General features: G+C 38.4%; 1 protein-coding gene across 1 annotated transcript in view; it reads left to right on the top strand.

Annotated features, from left to right (window-relative positions):
• Nucleotides 1-23467, top strand: part of DGKI (diacylglycerol kinase iota) — a 409987-nt gene that overhangs the window by 244204 nt on the left and 142316 nt on the right. Inside the window, 5 exon segments of the mRNA XM_020289707.2 lie at nucleotides 3505-3560; nucleotides 4472-4534; nucleotides 8308-8381; nucleotides 10130-10241; nucleotides 19246-19445. Of these exon segments, the coding sequence (XP_020145296.2) occupies nucleotides 3505-3560; nucleotides 4472-4534; nucleotides 8308-8381; nucleotides 10130-10241; nucleotides 19246-19445 (505 nt within the window).

The following is a 23467-nucleotide window of genomic DNA, read 5'->3' as shown; positions in this document are numbered from 1 at the left end:
GGACCTTGGAGAGAGTGAGTCATGGGGACCAGAGGGTAGACAATAGCAGGTAGAATTTTGGCCTCCATGACCTTTACCATCTGGTGTTGTACCTGTGGTTATGTTAACCTTACGTGGCAAAAGGACTTTGTAGATGTAATTAATTACAGTTAATAATAAGCTGGCTTTAAGGGAGGAGGTAATCCTAGATTATTTTTGTGGGCCCAATGGAAGGCAGAAGGGAAAGTCAAATTCAAAATGTGAGAAGGACTTGTGCCATTGCAAGCTTTGACAATGGAGGGATCAGGAACCGAGGAATGCAGGCAGCCCCTGGAAGGGGAGAGTGAATCCCGCCAACAGCGAGCAAGAAATAACTTCAGTCCTGCAAATACAAGGAAACAGATTCTGCCAACAATCTGAAGGAGTTTGGAGGTGAGTCCTCTCCAGAGCAGGATGACACCTTGACTGGGGCCAAGCACAGCCTACTCCAGACTTGTGACCTGGGCAGCTGTAAGAAAATAAATGGACATTTTAAATTGCCAAGTTTGTAGTGATTTCTCATGGTAGGAGTAGAAAACCAGTAAAGCTACTGTTGGTGTCTGATAGATTGCAAATAGGTTAATGGCAGAGACCTGCACAGTGAGTGTTTGAATCTGATCATCCCATAGCCTCTTGTTGGGAAGGAGGAGAATGGGCAGCCTGGGAACTGGAGCAATAAGCCATGGATACTTCCACTGTAGGAGTCTTGTGATATTTTGAGTATTGGTAGCCTTTCCTGAGAGTTGCTGTTGATGATATGCCTCATACCAAGGAACAGACACAGCTTACTGGAGGAATGAGATCATTTGAGCTTCCTTACTGTCCCTTTCCCAATTCTTTACCCACCCTTTGTTGATGCGGTTGGGTCCTGCACACTTTGGTCCTCCTCAAAGACACATCAACTTTTGTATAACATACAGATGGGCACAATCGACCCTGCAACCCCTTCCTTTTAACAGCCAATGGGATGTGAAGGAGCACTGTCATTTGTCATTTGTAGGCTGTCCTTGGCTTCCTCTTTGCCTGGCTTCTGCAGGAGGTGCCAAAGCTCTGACATTAAGCTGAGACATCTGTCTTAGCGCCAGCTAACCTTTGTTTCTGAGTCTCATTTGTGTTTGAAATAGGGTAGATATAAAAATAGTCAAAGGATCCAATTGCCAAGACAAGCTCAATCTGGTATCCAGTAGTGCAGTATATAGGTTTGCTGTCCAGGCACTGATGGGATTTCCCTCACACCCTTCTAACCCCAAGGCCAAATCATATATGTGACTCCTCCAGCTCTTTATGCTATGTCTTCCTGACACCTCTCTGAATGTTAGGGTTGTGATAAATCTCTCTTTTTTAGGTTTACTTATTTCATTGAATTTAATATAGTTAAATTACATAAGTTATATGAGTGAAATCACCAAAAACTTAGTTTACTTCTTATTTTTATTTTAATCTTGTTTGGTCTTCAAAAAGTAGTCCATCTCTTAAGGAAAAAGAGTTATTTCTTTAAAAAAACCAGGTTTTTCAATTCTTCAGGGCTCATTAAGGAAGCCTCATAAAGATGGCAATATTTTCCAAACCATAAATTATAAAAAAAAGTACATGTAATAGTTGGTATATGATTCATTTAATAGCTGTGGCCATAAGTGCTCTGAAAAAATTCTTTGCCAGAACCAGAGCTGCCATTTTCCATTTCTCATAACTTGCTTGGTAATAGGATATGACTTTTTTTGTTTGTTTTAAGTTAGGGCCTATGCACTTATGATAAATTGCGTAGCAAAAGAAATTCTCATTTTGCCTCTGGCTCCATAAAGCAAGAAATAGTTAATGCGACTGAAAATGGTATTCAGCCAAATCTGTTCAAAATGTGTTGAAAACAATATGTCATTCAGCAGCCACATTTATCCTGAAGGAAGATTTAGACTATGGAAATGGTCAACTCTGTGGCCAAGAATGGGAGATCAGGGAGGTAGAGCAATTAATACCATTTTTTAATGGTATTACCATATTTGGTATGGTATTACCATATTTGGTATGGTATGCCATATTTGGTATGGTATACCATATTTTTAATACTTCTTTTTATTTACTATACCCTATTCGTGAATCCTTTACCTTTTAATTTTGTATCTAGGATTAGAGTACTTAATTTTGTAGAATAGAGTAAATGATTAAAGAGAGCTTTAGAATACAGAAATTGTAAATATATGAAGATAGCCCTCAAGAGCCAATCTACAAAAATATTATTCTTTTAAGGTTTACAGTCCTTTACCCAGTTTTCATGTCATGTGCTAATGTTATGTTCTAATTATCATGAGAATAATCTAATAATCATTTGTCCAGGAGATTATTTCTTAAGGTCTTGTAGCTTTAGTTGTGCCCAGTCTTAGTAAGTGAATGCTTTACTACTTTTTTTCATCTAGACAACAGTAGTTGGGGATTGCCATTCAAAAACAGGGTTAGGATTTGGAGAGGTTCAGTAGGTTGGCCAGCTGCCTAATGAGAAAGAACTTAGAGAAAGACCTAGCCCAAGAAGGAATTCATGAGCAAATGGGATAAAATAGCAGAAAACTAAATGTAGACAGTACGTTCTTTTGGAACGTCTTGGAATTTTATTAGAAAGAGACACTTGAGGGAATATTTCATTTAGGGACTTTGTAATCCCTTGAATTCATGTGAAAAAATCTTTGATGCTTATTCTCGTTTCATCCCTGTGGGTCCTCAACCTATATAACATGCAGGAGCAAGCTCAAAATTAAACCATTTGTCACCCAGAGCCTTTGCTATAATATGCCCTGAGTCCATTCGGCAGCCGCTCACGTGCCCTCGCTCTCTCGCTTTCTCGTGTGCTTGTGTGCTCGCGCTTGCTCGCTCACTCTCTGTGTGTCTGTGTATGTGTACTCTCGACTAAACAGAATGATTTTTCAAGGCCTGTCACAAGCAAGAGAACTGAGGTTAGATTAGAGTTTTTGAAAACTGTGAAAGCAGATTATCCATGAGTTTTTATCCAAATTCCCCATCTGGAAGCTGCACACGGTTTATGGAAGACAGGCCCTATGAAAGCCAAAGCAGATAATCACTCCTCCACCTCCTGCCTCCTTTCCCCAGCATCCCAGACCCACACCCCTGTTGAGTCCAGAGTGTTTCAACCTTTAAGGTACATGAGAATCAGCTGGAGAGCTTGTTTAACCACCCTCCAAATTCCTAGACCCACACCCAGACATTCTTCTAATTCAGTAAGTCTGGGGTAGGGCCCAATAACTTGCATTTCTAGCTCCCAGTTTGGAGCTACACTTTTGTAGCACTAGACAACTGTCCCTCTAGCACTGGGCCACTGTACCAACTGGCCTGGAACTACGGGAGAGATGGATGATAATGGAGTTGTTGGATCTGTTGGATCTGCAGGGTGGGGAGGGCATGGGGAAGGAATTAGGAATGCTAATCTAAGCCACTACCTTATGAGGTCTCTATAACAAAACTACCTTTTCTCTTTCACAGAAGCAAATCCAGAGAAGTTCAACAGTCGTTTTCGAAATAAAATGTTCTATGCAGGGGTAAGTATACATTTTATTTAATAATTATTACGTATTATTTAATATTAATTCACTGTAACGAAGATGCTAACTACATTAAAAATAATAGCACATATGTTAATATATATGTTCCTATATGGTTAATGTTTAATGTCTTGGTTTAAGTATGAAAGTAGGGGTGTATTTGTTTACTTAGTTGTCATAAAGAGAGTTGGTGTTCATCATCTCTGAAGCTCCATGATGCTATTGAAAGGGTGATGTGAATAACAAACATCAACCCATCAAAGCTAACGTAAAAAGTGGGGAGATTAGGTAGACTGAAGGAAAGTCTGAGGTGAGAATGTAGTTTCCACTGGGGCGTACACACATTGACATTTGAATGCGAACTTGGCAGAACATGGGAAGTTTTTCTTGGAAGCATATATGAGATGAAAGGGGGCACCTTCATTTTCCTTCTTTTCTTTCTCAAGCACATTTGGGGAAAGTGAATAGAGAAGGGGAAAAAGGGCGTCCAAAATATTGGTAAAGTGCAGTTTAAATATATGCCACTAAATAAAGGGAGTCAAAATAAAAAGGGGCGAAACAAGACATCCTCAGTGGCAAGTTAAAGATTATATCAGCACCTAATGGACAAGTGGGTGGGCAGAAGAGGTAGGCAAAATATGTCTTCAACATGACCCTTGGAATTATCTGCTTTTTCACTCTTGTTCTGTGCTTTAAAATTTTATTATAGATTGTAGTTTGGGAACAAAGGGAAAGATTTCAAATTGATAGCCACTGTGCTGCTTTCCTTTGGATTTAGCAAGAAGGGACCTTGTTTTATATTTTTTGCATAATTTAGAATCATTTGGAACTATTTATAATATGGGAGCAAGAATTTGGCATGGCCATGTAAATAAGAATGTCTTTTTCTTTATTTTCTTGCGGTCTAGGCAGCTTTTTCTGATTTCCTTCAGAGAAGTTCCAGAGATCTATCCAAACATGTTAAAGTTGTTGTAAGTATTGAATATATTGATTCATTTCATTTGAATATGAATATGAATGCTGCAAAAATAAACTTACAAGTACCAGTTTATATCTTTAGATTAATCACTGGACCACACAGAACTTTAGAGATCCTTTAGTGTAGTTCATTCGGCCAACATTTATGAACACTTCCTGTATGTTGGGCACTGTCTTCGTTGCTGGGGATGAAGATAACTATGAAGACTAGTTTCATTCCTGAAGAAACTCACGGTTCAGTTGCGGAGAAGGGTTTATAGGTCACTGGAGACAATGTAATAAATATTACTCAACTATGTGAACAATATGGTGGTGGAAGAAAGGGGGAAGTCTAACTATGGTGGGGTCAGAGAGAGCTTCATCAAGGAAATGATGTTAGCTGGGCCCTGAAGTATACATTGATGCTTATACAACAAATGTCTTTATTCCAGGGCTGTCTGAGGAGTCTCCATATTAGAACAATGCATGGATTTCATTATTTTGTGGTGACTCACTCTCCAACCTGGTCAAGGTTCCTCACCACTGAGTGGATTTTTGGGGGCTGTTTCCTCCTAGGCCTCTGTCCCAGGTTTTAGACATATACTACTTGGAGGCAAGGGAGAGAGAAACTTATCTTTCTCTAGGTGATATATTCTAAAAGAGAATATAATTAGTTTTTCTAAGAATGACATAAAATGTTTTCTTATAGTAACCAGGTTAAAAGAAAGGACCAACATGACTTTGTTGCACTTAGTTGTATAAGTAAATGAAAAAGAAAGAAAAAAAATAGAGAGAGATGGAAAAGACAGAATGGGAATATTACAGTGCTTGAATTTATGGTGTAGGTAAAGAAAGAGAATATGTGACAAGAGGGACCACAACAAAGTGTATACCTGAAAATAGAAAAAAATATATGATCTTAAGCTAGTGAGAATATAGAGGAATATACAGGAACATAAGAGGATACAAATTAAAATTTGTTATCACTAGTAAAGCATATATGAGACATGAATCTAAGTCAGTGGAAACAAGAGACCCAAGGCCTTTACCACCGGTTCCAGTAAGCCTTCACATCACTTTCAGATGTTTCAGTTCTCATACAGTAACAATGAAAAGCAAGGATTTTTTTAGTGGTGGAGACTCCCGAAAACTAAAATATTGTCTTCTTAAAGTTAGACACAAGAAAGACACATGGTCCATTGAACTATGAAGATCTTTCCTTTGATAAAATTATGGTTATTAAATGTAAATATCAGCAACCTTACACCAAACTTCCCCTGTTTCTTCAGCTGCCTGTAATCGAGCCAAAAATCAACTTTACTTTGCATTTAGAGGAAGGAACATCCGTAGTGCCTGCCAAGAGAGCCAGTGAGTGCTGGGCAGTGGCCATGTTGAATGTCATTGCACTGTCCAAGTCACTGGGTGGACATCAAACTCCGTGTACTTCCTAACCACTGGAGAGTTTCTCCCTCATATCTGGAAGTTAAAGGATAAATTTGTCACACATGGGTGGCCATACAGCAGAGACTAAAGGAAGCTTGCAGAGAGGCCAAGATGGCAGCAAATAACTAGGAAAGATTTGATTATCAGCAATACGTGTAATAGTCAAGGTAGACTATTTATGTAAATCATATCTTCTGAGGAGGGAAAAACCATTAGAAACTAAGTAAGAACAATTGGGATATAGTTAGGTCTACTTTTACTTGACATACAACTTTTAAGAAATCATTTCAGAGAAGTTTGCTTTCCTGATCTGTAAAATAGGCATATCAAGACAAGTCTTTGAAGCAACCGTTTTTGCCCATTGTGCTATGATACAGAGGGACACAGGATATTTCTACAATGACATCACTATATGTTTTCCTAAGTGTGAGATGAAAAGAATGGAAGATTAGTCAGAGTTATTAGATGTATATACAATAACAGACCATCTTATCTTTGTTACAGGATGAAATCAGTGTTTTGGATGTAATAATAATAATATCTCATATATTAATAGATATAAAGTGTGTATTTGAGTACTTGACCAAGAAAACAAAAAATGATAATAAAAACCTACATTATTTGCTCTACTTCCCTCATTTTTTCTTGTTATTATTTATCAGTATATGAGCTTGTACACAAGAACATATTTTGTATGCAAATATTTTCCTTTGTGTATATTTTAAGTGGAGAGAAAGTTGAAAACTGCTATTCTAAAGACTTGTACAGTTTAATGCAATTATATGTAAGAAAACTTTGTAAAGCACTATACATTGTGTAAGGTGCTTCGTTTTATATTATTTGATGAGTTCCCAGAATCACTGACATGTTTCCAAGGAGGAAAAAGTAGAAAATTAAAAAACGAATTCTGTTCTAAATACAAAAAAATATTTATTATATAGTCTTTTTCTGCAGTGCAACAATAGTGCTTTGCATGCTGTTAATGTATCACATCCTACTTTTTGGAAGTTTTATTTGCTTACAACACTCAACTTTGATCATTTAAAATGTGTACATGTTTTTATTCATTGACGTAGTCATCTATAAACTCATTTCAAGTCATCGAATAAATTGGGAGACCTCATGTTTGTTTAGTAGTTGAGAGCACTGGAAAACACCTTCAATCCATGTCTAGAATTTGATTCCTGTCTAGATTAAATTTAAACGTATTTTGTTTGTTTGGGATTCTAAGATTTCCTGGAAACAATTTCTCAGAAATTCTCGTGAAGATTGTGCTGCACTGAGATCAGCAGGGAAAAGAATGTGGGCTCTGGAGTCAACTTGACTGCTAGCAAAACCATTGTGCTTAAACTGAAACTACTCATAAAGAAATCTTTCACAATTTGCAGGAAGCTTGGCAATGCTTTGCTCTTCTCTCCAAAGGAGAAGATATTGGGAAAATCTGCCATGAGGGTGTGTGGAAAGTAAAGAGAAAAGCAGGCTTTATACCTTTGACATTGAGAAGTCTATAGATGAGTTTTTCTCTTTTGACTTCTGTCACCAGTGGGAAATGAGAACGGAAAATGAAAGCCTTTTCTTTGATTAGTCAGAGAATGATACTCTTGAGGGAAGTGCTAACCGATCAGGGAAGTCTGATCGTACAATGGTCAATACTGAGGACAATTTGTCCAGGGGCTCTTGAGACCCATAGCCATGTCCAAGCTCCAGGACAGCAGTTTAATTTGGAAGTTTAGAGTCTGTAAGAGATTCAGTTTGTAAGAACAAATCACTAATGGAGATAATACTAATTTATCATTGATACCTTTTTAAAAGTTTGCAGTATATATACCTTTGAAAAAGTATTCAAAATGTTATGTTTAACGTTTTCAAAATAAAAATTGTCTCAGAAGGCAGAGCAAATAAATGGTTATAGTCATGACTTCTTTGAATCAGATGACTATAGTGGCAAATGCTACTGCATTAACTTGAGGCTTTATTATTTTTATGCTTTTAAGTGTTCATAAATCTTTTAATGTTGATGCTGTCAGCCTAAATAATAATAATCCAAGGTTAAGAAAGGCAGTATTTCCTTTGATTGTGAGACCAGAGAAAAAAATCATTTGGTCAAATGGCAGCTTTATTTTTATGTTGAGTCAAAGCAAAAGCAAGCTCTTAACCCAGAGTCTAGAAAAACTATAATGGGAATACATTTTCGATCATAGTAACCGGCATTCACTTAAGCAGAGACAGAGTAAGGGGAAAAAGACATCATGGTATATACTGTTGTCAATCCAGTTATCTTTGATGATTTTTTAGACTTGTGACTACTTCAAAACCCTTGCTTTTTCTGCTTTGATTGTTGCAGTGTGATGGAACAGATCTCACCCCAAAGATTCAGGAACTGAAGTTCCAGTGTATAGTATTTTTAAATATACCTAGGTAAGCTCTGTTCATATTGTTTCCTTGGTTTGATGTGAGCTCTGTTTGGCTTGAGGTTATCTGTTTTCATAAGAGAAAAATTTCAGTTATCTTAATGCCTTATTAAAGGTTTCTAGGTCTGGTAATGTTGTTCTCCTGCTTGATTTATTTAGTGTTCTTTGTGGTAAGTGGTTTAGTGTGTGCTATGTCCTGCATAGTCTGTACATATCCATCCAGACACCCCTCTTGATTGAAGTATTTTCATTTAATTCTTAATTACTGTTTTTCTCTCCCCCCACCAAGAATGATAGACTTGAATAAATGTCTGTTCTCAGTTTCCCGAAAGCTATTAAGAAACCATCCAGGCTGGGCGTGGTGGCTCACGCCTGTAATCCTAGCACTCTGGGAGGCCGAGGCGGGGGGATTGCTTGAGGTCAGGAGTTCAAAACCAGCCTGAGCAAGAGCGAGACCCCCGTCTCTACTATAAATAGAAAAAAAGTAATTGGCCAACTAATATATATAGAAAAAAAAAATCAGCCGGGCATGGTGGCACATGCCTGTAGTCCCAGCTACTCGGGAGGCTGAGGCAGCAGGATTGCTTGTGTCCAGGAGTTTGAGGTTGCTGTGAGCTAGGCTGACACCACGGCACTCATTCTAGCCTGGGCAACAAAGCGAGACTCTGTCTCAAAAAAAAGAAACCATCCAGTTTGATTTAAGTATGGAATTCATTCAAAATCATTGCCAGATGATTCCTTTGAAAAAATAGGAGCAATTAGAATATTATTTTTCTAGCCAGGATGCTAATGCTCTTTGGTGCTATTACATACCTCTGGAGAAAGGGATATTTAAGATAACTAGTCTCAAAATAAGCAAATTATCTCAGTGGCATAAAATTAGATTCTAGACTTCCAAGGTGAGATTTTGGAAGTGATGAATCTATAACCTTTTGTTATTTGCCCACAAAATAACTCAGACACAAAATCTGCAAATACATCCTATTTAGACTGAATTTAATTGAAATAAAAGTTGTATGTAAATCAACAGCTAGGAAAACATATCATAGTCTCCTGATTATTCTTAGCAGTGCTCATTATAGTCAGTTGCAATCTTATTCCAGAAATATTTGCAGCCTAATTGAAGTAAAAGGCCTTGATTTTCAGTAAACATTGTTTATTACCTTGCTTTATTATTTTTTTTTCTCTTACCCTCCTCCTCTCCTTTGTTCCTTGCTCTTCTCCCTACCCCCTCTAGATTCACTTCCTTTATTTCTCCAGTTTCTTTTATTTCTGCTTCGATTTCTAATCTCTTAACTATATTCTATCCCTTTGTCACTGTTTCTTCTTAGGTTACCTTCTCCTTCTCTTGGGTACTTCTTATTTTAATTACAAATATAATGGTAAATGCTACCCACTGTCTCTTTTCTATTAGCACGCATTTGCCTTCCTTCAAAACCAAATTCTGAAACTGTCTATAGAGAATTCATGGCATATCACAGAAAACAGGGATATATGAATCATAGAGTGAGAATGAATTAGGAGAAATTTGGATACCACAAGATACTTTTGTTGTAAAATTATAGATCATTTTCACGGGTTGATATTTTGGAGAGGATAAGAAGTCCATTTTAGTTTCCATTGGAAGGTAGGCACTAAGAATGGAATACTGTTCTTATGTTAAATAAACATCGGGTCTGACTACGAATGACTCCTCAGTGATGATCATGAGAGGAATGAAATATATTTAATTATGTCTCTAATCTCATCTTGCAGATATTGTGCTGGCACAATGCCCTGGGGAAACCCAGGAGATCACCATGATTTTGAGCCTCAGCGTCATGATGATGGGTACATTGAGGTTATTGGATTCACCATGGCCTCTTTGGTGAGCAACACAACTTTTACATTAAAATGAAATGTATTTTAGTCACAGTTAAAGTTTACTTACTTCACAGAACTTTAGCATAATTCTCTCTCCTACTTTATCAATGTATAAACTTTATGAAATATAGAGTTGTTTAGGACAAATGAGAAGAAAAGGTCATCCTTTACGTCACTAAGAAAACTGATGCACATTTGTGTTTCAACAAAAATAAGTATCATTTGTTAACTTTACTGATTAATTTTCTACCAGAATGAAAAAGTTTCATGCTAATTAAGCATTACACCATAGAGCTATCCCAGCACGGGCATAGAAACCATAGCATTTGCTACTTTTTTCGGTTCACTGAGTGTTTAGGTAAAAAGGAAACTAGTTATTTGGATTCAATTTCATTTTGCTTACTTATGAATGAGATGGGAATCTCCATTATCACAGAATACCTGAATATACAAAGACATCATTATTATGACATTAGTGAATATTCAGTTGCCACATTATTGAGATCACCTTGTATTTTAATTTTGTTTGCTTACATTAAAAAAATAAATTTATAGTGTAAGTGTATTTTCAAGCAGGTTTTAGCCATGTATTCCCACTTGTAATTAAATCATCAGGGAGCCAATTAAAATTATGCTTATCACAAGGCCAGGCGACTCACGCCTGTAATCCTAGCACTCTGGGAGGCTGAGGCAGGAGGATCGCTTGAGTTCAGGAGTTTGAGACCAGCCTGAGCAAGAGTCAGACCCCCGTCTCTACCTAAAAATAGAAAGGAATTATCTGGACATCTAAAAATATATATAGAAAAAATTAGCCGGGCATGGTGGCGCATGCCTGTAGTCCCAGCTACTCGGAAGGTTGAGGATTGCTTCAGCCCAGGATTGCTTGAGCCCAGGAGTTTGAGGTTGCTGTGAGCTAGGCTGACGCCATGGTACTCTAGCCTGGGCAACAGAGCAAGACACTGTCTCAAAAAAAAAATAATATTATGCTTATCATTTTATCCTGTGTAAATCAGGCCACACTGTCAGTTTGTAAAGTACATCAAAATTAAGCTTCCATTCCGAACCTTTGGTTAGCACTTAGTTTGTGCTATATCTTATGCATGAAAGCAAGAGAGTTGTTTCTGTTGTTCTAAACAAACCAAAACATATCTTTATTCACTCATCTTGTGAATTCCAAATGGCTCTTCTTCAATCACCTTGAATTAGGGAAGTTTAACCTAATAATCTATTGTGATTTTGGCAAGAATTTTCTTTGCCTGATTTGTTGATGTTCCTTGTTAAATCCTCTCTAGAAGGAAATGGTTGTCACAGCATAAAAGATTGGACTGGGATTGACTTACTTGTCAGGGTTGTGACACACATATGTATTTCTTTATCACCAGTGTTTTTTATGTTAATTGCAAGCTGCCGCACAGCCAAGAGCAAATAGGATTAAGTGCAGGAAGGATATATGCAAGGAAGGATTTGTGGAGCTGAGATCATGCTAGTATATGATGGGAACACCCCTAAAACTGTTCATACATGTTTTACTTATTCTTTATTCACTGATCCAATGCACGCTTATCAAATAGTTACTGTGTGCTAGAGCTTCCTAATTCTGTCTAGTAAGAGGCTCTCAGAGATTGTCTGAGAGGTAGATGATGGTCCCTTACCTAGGCCTGGGAAGCCAAGGAAAATATTGGATATATCCCTATTGCTCCTAAGATCAAAATCTAAATCCTTACTTGGCCTATAAGGTTGAGGTTCTGTCTGGCTCTCCAGCCTGCCTCACTTTCATCTCTGCTTTCTAGCTCAAGTGGGCACACGAGTGAAGCATAGCATTGAACATCCCTCACTGCTTTTGCACGGCCAAGCCGTTGCACATGCTGCCCCTCTCTGAAATGTTCTTGACCTCTTCTTCCATGCTTGTATCAGTGTCTGGTTCTTCTTGTAGTCTTTTTTGGTTTGGGTGGTTTTTGTTTATAACTGTATACTTGGTCTAAACATTTTTATTCTACGAATTAGCATAATATTTTAGTATAATAACCGGTGCATTACCCTAATTATACAAAAGAGCTATCACAGACTGAAACTGGGTAATGCGAGGAGAGTTGAATGGAGGTACTCTTTACAAATAGTACACTAGGTTTATGAGAAACAATTCCTGAGCTGAAGATGCAAAGGCAAACAGGCAGTCACCTATAGCAGAAAGTGCACTACTTGGAAAGGACCACCTGACACAAGTGATATTTGCAAGAGGAGGCAGTCAACCTACACTAACCTAGCAGGGAGAGAGCCAAAGACATAAACACAGTGACTTCACTCTTCTTGACCCTCGGATCTTCTGCTGGAGGCTCCATCTGGAGAAGTCCAATCGAAAGCCGGAAGGCAAGGGAGCCACTGATGCAGTCCAAATGGGTCAGCCTTACAGGGCAGAAGGGAGGGCAGGGGAGGCCAGAGGGGCAGCCAGGAGTAGCAAATGGGGGCCATCCATCAGGCCAGTGTCACCAGTGCCCAGTAGGAAGCTGAAGACATGCAGTTGGCAATGTGTAAATGTGACTGACAATGAATGTTGCCAGGTGAAGAAGAATGGGACTTGGCATTCTGGATAAAGGGAAATTTACGAAAACTTGGAAGTATGTGACATCATAGTCCACTGTGGGAACTATAAGTAGTTTTATGTTTTACGTGTAAGTAAAAAGTGAGAAGGACAACAGGTGGTGCTGAAGAACTAGGCAAGAGCCAGATCAAAGAGTGAACTATAGAATTTATCTAAGAGTTTTTACTTTATTTAAGGTTACTGTGAGTTAGTTAAACATGTTTTGTAAATAGATATTTATTATGGGAAGATTTCAGTATAAAAATAGACAATATAATGAACCCATAAAGTATCCTCTCTGTTCTTTTATAATTATCAATTCATGGACAGTCTTATATTTGTTCTCATCTACAATCTCTTCCCTTATATTATTTTGGAGCAAATCCCAGAGATTTTATGTATATATGTCATATATGTACCATATGCATAGCATATCTATCATTTCATCTATAAATATTTCTGAATGGGATTTGAATAGATAAAGACTTTTGTTTTATAAACACAACCACAATAACATTATATATCTAAAAAAATTTAAAAAATAATACTAGAATATAACTAAATATCTACATAGAGCTCAAATTTCCTATTGTCTCACAAACACCTTTTGTTTTCTTATGCTCTGTTTGAATCAGGCTCCGAATAAAGTTTGCACATGAATATTGATTGAGGTGACTTTTAACTCTCTATAGTTTCCCATTCATCTCCCCCATGCCCATGTTTGTTTATTGAAGAAACCAGGCCATTCATTCTGTAAAGTTTCTGAGTCTGAATTTTGCTGATAGCATCCCTGAGGCATTTATTAAAATGTTCTTCTTTCTTCCTTATATTTCCCGTGAATTGATAGCTGTATCTATATACACCAGATTCCCCCAGATCTACTTTGTAAGCAGTGTTTTTCTTTCTAAAAGAAGACACAACATATCTGATTGTCTGTCTCCTTTTTTCATGTTAGCAGATGTTGATGGTCAATGTCTGGATCCAGCAATCATCAGGAGTTACAAAATAGTGATATTCTAATCCTATCCTTCTTCATTTACTAACTGGAATATTTCTATAAAGAGAAACTTCTCTTCATCAACTATTTGATCACGTAGTTACACAGTTTGTGTAAGAAAAGACAAATAAGTGGTTCCTTTTCTTTATATATACATGTTCAAAATAATGAGTTGGTTCACCAGCATCATCCAGTGGTGACTGTGGTTTTATTAAAATGGATTTGAATTTTTAGACACTTATGCCATCAGGAGTTTGGGTCCTTGTACCCTCCCCTTGAATCTGGCTGGGCTTGTGTATACTTTGATGAATCAAGTACAATGGAAGTAGCGCTATTCAACTTTGAAGTCTGGGTCACAAAAGGCCCATGCAGTATATGGGAAAATTAAGCCTTAGTTATGGTCTCTGATTAATAGGAATTTTATAAATTCAAGGTAATACTTATTTAATATGTCTTTCCATATTTATTCATTTAGTGTCAATCATAAATATTTGTTGAACATTTATTAAAACCACAAATACTGAATCCATAAGTGACATGCTGCGAGGTAAAATGGTTAAGAAATGGACCCAAAGAAAAGCCCTGTCCTCAGGGTGGGGCACAGCTCAGTGTTGTAGGGGAAGACAGAGGAGTAAACAAGCAATCATGTCCTGAAGTTACACATTCTGGGAGAAAGGCCTCCGTGAGAATAGAAGGAGAATGGAAACTAGAGCAGTGCTTATAAAATGGGAATGTCAGCAAAGATTTCACAGAGCAGGAAGGAGCCTCTAGGAGTGAAATCGCTGGGTGGTCATTGCCATCAGGGGAATTAGCCTAAAAGACCACCGTGTCCTAGCAGAGCTATCAGTGATGGCTCCGTGACGATACAGACAGTGAACAAAGCAGGGTCAGATTTGTGCGTTAGAAATAATATTGGGATGTCAGGGTAGAAGGCAACCAGAATCTCTACCTCTGGAGGCAGATAGACAGGCCGGTAGGTTGGTGCCAGAGTCCGTGTGTAGAAATAAGAGGGTGTGGAAACTTGAAGTGAGAAAGTGGCAGTGACGGCAGAAGGGCCTGGTGAGTTCAGAAAAGTTATTGGAACACAGTGACTTATTGTGTACATGCCTCTCAGGAGGCTGGCATACGCAACAAAGTGAAGTGTGAATGACTCAAATGAGATGGAAAATGTAAAAGAAGGGGAATATTGCAAAAGAAATGCACTCTGTTTTAAATGTGAAATCCCTGTATGACATCTAAGGAAATAAAGAAATGGGCAATTTGAAACATATGTTTAGAGTTCAGGAGATCTCTTTAGGTTAGAGAGATTGTTTTGGGTGGGGGGCGTCTGTCAAATCCTTCTCTCTCTAATCTTATTATTAGTAAGTAAAAGAGAGACACCATAGTAGATGGGAGCTGGCCAAGGAGAAATGGAATACTGAAATTATGTCAATTATTTCTTTCTCTTTACACGGTATGAATAATGTAATACATGCACACCAGCTAGCATCCAGTGTGTGATTGAATCTCAGATTGTAGTGACTCTAGATTGCTTTCATGGTAGAAAATCCAATCTCAGAAAAGCAGAGTTAAATGTAGTTTAAGCTGTATAATTTTGAACATTTTATCCTCTCTAAATATATACTGACACATAGTCCTCTATTTTCATACACATTTTATCTTACTACTTACTACTCATATAGCAGTACAGCATTGTAATTTTTTTTTATTCCACAGTATTTTTGTTCATTCAAGGTGAAAGAATCTTATTTTCAATCCTTCACATTGGGGTGAAGACTCACGAGGAGCTCATGGAGCAGGTTGAGAAAGATTTCTCTCACAAAGATTAGGATATAAAGATGTAAAAAGTTTATTTACTTTCCCAAGAAAGAAAGAGAGAGGAAAAAAAAGAGAGAAAGAGAGAAAAGAAATGAAAATGGCACTCACTGAGAGAAAGTAATGGGAAATGCTGGCAGCTGAGCAAAAGTGGCTGGTGCTTTTAAAGGTTAATACGGTTTTTTTTTCCTTTGCTGCAGACTGATAAAAGGAGCAGCTGAAATGGCTATGTCTGCTTTTCCCATTTTTTTTTTTTCCTTTTCTTTGTGAGGCTGGCTTTATCACAGTCCTTGAAATGCAGTCCTGGCAAGAAGTGAGGCATAGAGTTCACACCCCTCTTGTCTGTTTAGGGCTCTTTAAGGCTGTGGAACAAACTCTTGGAGATAACAAGTTAGGCTTGAAGACAACCTAGTTGAATCCCAGGTGTTTAATCAAAACAAAGGAGGCAGTTGTGTTGTGAGTTTATTCCTCTTTCTGTTCCATAATTTGATAATTTATTTTTCTCTGTTAACTAATTAACTAATGAGGCCACCTTTCACTTCAATTTCACATTTCTTGAACTGTTATGTTGATTATATTCTAAGAAGGTAAATATTTGAAAACTCAAACATCTGTTTAAGGTGATTATGTAAACAGAAGACTATAGTTATTTGGATATATGTTTGTATATTTTTGCATATTTAGAATAGCTGCTATGTAATTTAAAAAACGTAACTGGTGGGTCAAGCATTTTAGAAACAAACTATTTTTTTTTATTGCAAATTGATGTCTGAAGTAATTGAAACTATACATTTTTAAGATCAGGGACTCAACTTAGTAGTGACTGGAACTGTCTTCACTGAAAAAAAAATTAAGTAAATACATGTATACCAGTAATCTCAATGAGAAAGAGCGTTTAGGTTTTCTATATGAGTCTTTACTTTTTCATAGAAAAGTTTGGACTCAGTAAATATTCAATAATTGCTTGTTTGAGGTTTTTATTTTTCTTAATGATGCACAAGGGAGGTTTTTCAAATGCAGTCCTTTTCTTTTTATTCTCCTCCACTTCATTGTCTACAGTGGCTGGACATTAATCCCATGGCTGATATGGTCAAGGTGAGAGAGAAGCGAGATGTGGTGAAGAGAATCTGAGAGCATGAAATAATAGAATTTAGGCATAACCTAGAATCCTAAAATGCTAGTGTGGACACAGATTGTAGCAGCATACCATAATCACCTTACAGAGAAGGACACTGAATCTGTGGAATTATCTTTACCATAAATATTTACTCACATGGACAACAATTTATGATAGTACACCGGGAGTGTTTGGACACCCTAGCTACAGCACATTTTGCAGTGGAGCTTTAAAACACATCTGTGTCCAAAAATTAAAAAAACAACAACAATAAATCTTAATGATAAAGCTTCATGAGAATACAATAGCTTACAAAATGTTGTATAGAAAACTATAAATTAGCTGGTCTTGGTGCCACTGCAAATTACTTAAGTAAAATTTCTCATCTTGATGACTAGTGCAGTGAGTGTATCAGAGAAGAACAAAGCTCATGCAGGGTTATTCCATCTATTTAATCCAGGGGACTAGTTTTGGGATGTTAGAAGAATTGAAAAGAAGGCAGCCAATAGATTAGCAGTCCATAGATCACAACTGCAGAAAGTCTCTGTCTCCTCTAGAGCTAGAGGGACAAAGGGAGAGAAGATGGTGTTATTAGCACCCAGGACCCCAGGCTGCGGGATAGAGGTGTTACTGAGAGAAGCCTGTTGATGGTTGGGCTGGGAGAGTCGCCAGGCGGGAGCTGGGACTCTGGAGGAGGGAATCACTCCCATGAGGGCCGGAGCCACTGCAGGGGCTGCCTGTCTGAGCTGGGCCACAGAGAGGGGTGGCCTGGAGAGAAGGCTTCCCCGCAGGGAGTGGAGGCACAGAGGAGAATTAGCTGCTGCCAGACACTGCTTTAAAAAGAGAGAGAGATGGGGAGAAATGCTTCCTCTCTCCTCTCTTTAGCCTGCTAGTTTTTATATTTCTTGCTTCTTTGTGTGTGATGTGCGGGGATGATTTTGTTATTCTCTGTATAGTGAGACGTATTCCCAGCACCTTTGACTAAATTATCCATCATTTCTTCACAGCTGTATAATGTCACATCAACATATTCCATGTCCTCCCACGTGTGAGTCTCTTCCGTTCTCCCCGATCATTTCCTTGGCCTTCTCTTTTAGCTGCTCAGACACCACTATTTTAATTACTGCGTCTTTAAATGTTACATGTCTCGATATCTGATGAGTAGTCTGCTCTCTAGTGCTCTTCTTCTTCTGAACTATGCTCGGTTATCTGCGGACCTTTATTCTTCCAAATTAATTATAGAATCAGGTTGGCAAGTATATTATTCGGGGTTCTCCAGAGAAACAGAACCAATAGGGTATGTGTATGGGGTGAGTGTGTGTGTGGAGGGGGAGAGAGAGTGTGAAATTTATTTTTATCTCATGTGAATGTGGAGGCTGGCAAATCTCAACTTGCAGGGTAGGCCTGCGGCTTAAGACCCAGGGGGTAGTTGATGTTGCCACTCCAGTCTGAAGGCAGACTGCTGCTAGAATTCCTTTTTCTTCTGGGGAGGTTGTTCTGTTTTCGATTAGAGTCTTCCACTGATTGGGTAAGGCCCACCCACATTCTGGATGGCAGTCGGCTTTATTCAAAATGTACTGATTTAAATGTTAATCTCATTTTTAAAATGCCTTCACAGAAACATCTAGAATAATGTTTGACCAAATATCTAGGTCCTCCTATAGCCTGGCTAAGTTGACACATAAAATGAACTATTACAACAATATTCCCCCAAATAATTATTTCTCTTATTTATTTGAATTACACTGGATTTGTATATTAATTTAGAAAAGTTAACATCATTAGAAAATTGAATTGTCCTATCCTTGATTGTAGCATGACTCTCTGCTTAATGAAGTCTTCCCTTATTTCCTTCAATAAAGTTTTGAAGTTTTCTGTATAAAAGTCATATGGCCTCCGATATTATGTTGAAAAGTTTTGTTGCTAATAAATAGGTAACCTCCTTGTCTCTTGAAAGGAATGCTTGTGAATTTTCTTTGTTGTGAATAATGTTTTCTCTAAGTATTTTGGTAGGTGGCCTTTATCAGTTAAAAAAGTTACTTTCTATTCCTAATTTTTAAAGAATTTTTTTACCATAAAAAGCATTGAACTTTATTAATGTTTTCCTTAATCTTTTGAGGTGATACTGTGGTTTTTCTCACTTAAACCACTAATATGGTGAAATTATAATGATGTGTTTTCTGAAGTTGAACTATTCTTAATTTCTTAATTCCTATAATAATCCATAATAAATTTATTTTCTAAGAAAAAGGTTAATGGGAGCAATTAGCTTTTTTTTTTTAAAGGATTTTGACATGTGTGGTTATAAATGTAATTTAGGCCAAAATTTTATTTTCTTGTACTGTCTTAGCTGGTTTTGATATTTTAGAATCTATAGCACCATATTTTCTAAAGCAACTTGTATTAAATAGACACCGTCTTTCCTTAAACATTGGATGGGACTGGCTTGTAAAACATCTGTCCTCCGTGACACTGGTATCCTTTGACTCTTGTTTTTCCAGGCTGCCCTCCAAGTTGGGGGCCACGGAGAAAGGCTACACCAGTGTCGAGAAGTCATGCTTCTAACGTACAAATCCATCCCCATGCAAGTGGATGGGGAGCCCTGTAGGTTGGCCCCAGCCATGATTCGCATCTCCCTGAGGAATCAGGCCAACATGGTGCAGAAGAGCAAGAGGAGAACGTCCATGCCTTTACTCAACGAGTGAGTCTGCTCCTTGCCTACCTTGCATAACAGGAAGACCTCAGAGAGGAGAACGCAGAGCATGTGCATGGTCTGGGACCTCACTGTGTCGGGAGAGGAAAAAGTCCAGGACACTCAGCATTTCCTTGCTCTCTCTCTTGGGAGCGTATATTTTTTTCTCCATGTTTATTATGCAGTTATCACACCCTTCTTTTAGAAGTTGTTACTGTATGTGAGATAGTCGATTGTCCTTCACCGACCTCTTGAGTGTATGTTTACTGGGACTAGCAGACAGTCATTGAGAGTGATTCCAGGCTGGTAAAGTGTATCTGCATAAATGTGTCCCTGTTTGTTTTGTTTTAGGGAGGCATAGAGGTAGTCTGCTCTTTATACCAGGTCACCTGGAGGGTGTTTGCTTGTCCCGCAGCAGGAGGCTGGCAGAGCTGGTCTGTGGCTTGCCTGTCCGCATTGCACCCTTTCTGCCTGTCAGTGAATCGTCCCTTCCCTGTTGCTCCCATTTTCGGCTCCTGCTTCAACTCGGTTTATCTTTCTGGGCAGCGTCCTATCGTGCAGACCTAACCTGACCCCTGAGCACACAGTATCCTCCTGGAGTTTTCCCTTCCTTGGGCATTTTGATAAACTGATTTGAGATAAGGCGATAATGCCTAGATAGTTAGAATGCATATTCATTTTACAGTGTGCCTTACTCCAACTAGTGACTTAAATGTCTGTGTGGGGTTGGAGAAGGAGGTGGAGAAAGAAGGCGATATGGAGTATCTTTCTGGGTATCTCCTATATATTATGCCCATATGCCTATGTTCATTTCAGGGTTTAGCCTTGGGCCATTCTTTGTCACAGTCAGGGACCCTCAAAGGTGCTCCTCCTGTTTGTGGCCTGTGATGCATGGTTACCTATCTACACTGAGCGGCTGCCTCCCTTGTGGTGCCTGAAAAGCAAGGGCATGCTTTGCCACGTCCCTACTGAGTCAATGTGACAATCTACAGAAGTGCCTAGAACAGCAACGGTGCAGGTGCCCTGGCTCACTGCCAACACCGCACTGCACCTCTCTCTCTGCAGGGGCATATGTTGAGGAACAGCATTAGGCAGTGCTCTCTAAGGGTTTCAGTTTTTGGCATCTGCTTCTATATCTGATGCTGGGGTGAGAGAGATTCTCTATTCTTTGCTTCCTTTTCTTCCAGATTCTGGACTTTCCCGGAACTTTTCCTAGATCATTTTTCCGGGGGTGTCATTTAGTGTATTTCTTGCTTTGTTTACCTCTTGCAGTGAATGAAACTCTTAGCTCATTCCAGATGCTTCCTGTCCTTCCTGCCTTTACTTTCTATTAGGTTTGGGTATACAGTTACTGTGTTTATATGTCAAAAGAAAAGGTGTGATGGCAGCAACTGCATGTGGTTCACCTAACCCCCTCCCTAGAAATGTTAGAGTTAAGCCATAAAACCTTGGTTTGGCAGAAATCTATGAACTAATATGTGAAAAGCCATCTCTGAGATTGTACTGTAGCCTATGTTGTTGGGTCACTTGGAGCTAGCTTGTTAAGAAGATAGAATAAAACTAAGTTTTTACTATCTATAGGCGAAGTGCTCATAGTCTCATGCCTGCCGCTTCTATATTTAATAGCCTTGTCAGACATGAAATTGTTAAGAATTCATTTGGGCTTTCTTCACGTATAAAAAAGTATAAATAGTTGTTTTCTTTTTGTACTCATGGCACATGTGATATATGATGTCATTTCTTGTGGTACTTAGCTGTGCAGGTGTTCGAGAAGCGGCCTCAACTAAAAAATCCTGTTCCTTACTTCCTAGCGGGGGGAAGTGGTGCCTCTACCAAAACAGCCCCAGGCCATAGGAAAGAACCATGGGAAACAGGAATAATAATATGCTTTTCATTTTTAAAACAAATATTTATAAAACTTTAAAAATAACAAAGATATTTATTATTGCTTATGAAAAATTATCGTTATTCAACACTATATTTTTAGAAAATGGGTACAGATAAGCACATTTTCAAAACAAAGTGAAAAACCTAGTCACCATGTAATACTTGCTCACTAAACCTTAAGTTCTCTCACTTTCCTCTCATTCATCCTCTGTGATTAGACTGTTTTCCTTTCACTAGACCTTGTTTTGAAACCTAACGTCTTCTACTGGATTTCCAAGTAGAGTTTCAAGTTTAAGGTGAGCCTTTCTTTTAAGATCTTCCTACAAGTTTTCTTGAAGCTTCTGAATCCTTCAAGCTTTTCTATGCTTTGGCCATCACTTGTGTGAAGTTCACTGTTGCATTCACGGAGGAAAGAGAAACTTGGAAGACTTTTCATTCTTTTATTTCCTGCTTTCCCTTCTTGTCTACCTTTTCTCTCTCTCTCTCTTGTTTTCTCCCTTCCTTATTTTTACTAGGACTGTTTCCTCTGTTTTATTTGCCTCTCGTCTTTCTTCCTTACCAAAGGAAAAAGGGAATTTGTTTAAAATCTCTTTCAAATTTTAGCTTAACCTGTGTGTGTATGTGTTTCCAATAAGAACAGGGTAGCTGTTTATTTAATTCATGTTAAGGAATGAATTCCTTCTCTCACACATAATGTTAACTGTGAATATTTGAGATTTAAGTGCCCTGGCTCCCTAAACAGCTATTCTTTTTGCACTTGCATGTCCCTATTCCTTAAGGATCTGCCCTTTCTCTGGGAGATTGCATCTCAGATCTTTGTCTTCAGCCCAAACTTTTTTCTAAAAATTGAAGACTCATATGCACATATCTTAGTTGACATCTTAACTTTGCTATCTCATTGCAGCCTCAAACTACATGCTAAAAATTGGACTCATTAACTCTGTTCCCTTTGCTTTTCCTCTCCACCATCCCATGAGCCTATTCCATTCACAGTTACATGCATGGAACCACCATCCACTCAACCACCATGCCCCTGGCCCCTGGGGTCATCTCAGTTAGCTCCACTTCTACACATCCATCAGGCTAGCTACCACGTTCTTTGAAATCTACCTTCTGTTTATTTCCCGAGTTTTTAGCTCTCACGCCCTCTGTCCCCTTGGTTAGCAAAACAGCTTGAGTTCAAAGGCCGTGTGAGCCACCTCTCAGCAGCGTCACCAAGATGTGCTCTGGACTCATTTCCCTGTCCCCACCATTGTTGCCTTCACACAATCCGTTCTTTCCGCCGGTTAGAATGATCTTTCTAAAAATTTAAAGCCTGTGTTCCCCAACTTTGTAGACCTTTTCGATCGTGAACGTGTTCATCCTTATTTCCCTGTACTCCAGAGATAATCGCCATTCCCGGAGCAGTGGCCTGTCTCCTGCCTCCTCCTGGTTTTGTGCTCTGTTGCTCTTCTTGCTGTAACCTCATCTCCTTTTCATCTGTTTCCTCTTACTCACAGCTCAAGACTCCACTGAAATATCACTTTCCCAAAGAATCCTTTTCTGTCTACTGCTAGCTGTTAGATGCACCTTTCAGTGCTCCTGTGGTGCTCTTGGTGATTTCCATACACCATTCATTAAAATCCACGTAATCTTTGATTTATTTCTCTCTCTCCCCTGCCACGTGGGGAGGCCCTAGGGTTTTCCTTGTAGGATCCCCAGTGTCTGTCATAGTTCCTGGGACATGGTTGCATATTGCATCGGTGACTCACACATTGATCCATTTCATATTATAATGCTATCTTTGTCAGAAATTATTTCTAAAATAGCATAAATCTAAAATTTCATGAATATGAAAACATAGAATGTGTTTTGATCACATTTTATTATAAGTTGAGGATACATACTCAATAATTTCAAGATATGGTTCACATGGATTGCTGGAAAAAGTTCCCATGAAAAATGGTTAAATAGTAGGCCTTCATGATGCCACTAGATCTTTATTTATGTCAAAAGGAAAAAATAATGTTTTCCAAAAATATATATATATTTCTTGGCTTATCCTCTCATTTGCTATTACTATATTCAAACTGAAAGGGTGGGCCTCACTGTGTTCAGGAGCCCCCGTGGGTACAGGAGCCTCTCTCATTATATCATGGCGTGTG

Source organism: Microcebus murinus, chromosome 9, assembly GCF_040939455.1.
Source record: "Microcebus murinus isolate Inina chromosome 9, M.murinus_Inina_mat1.0, whole genome shotgun sequence".
NCBI classification, from domain to species: Eukaryota; Metazoa; Chordata; class Mammalia; order Primates; family Cheirogaleidae; genus Microcebus; species Microcebus murinus.
The sequence above is the reverse complement of the archived record's forward strand: the minus strand, read 5'-3'. Positions and strand labels throughout refer to the sequence as shown.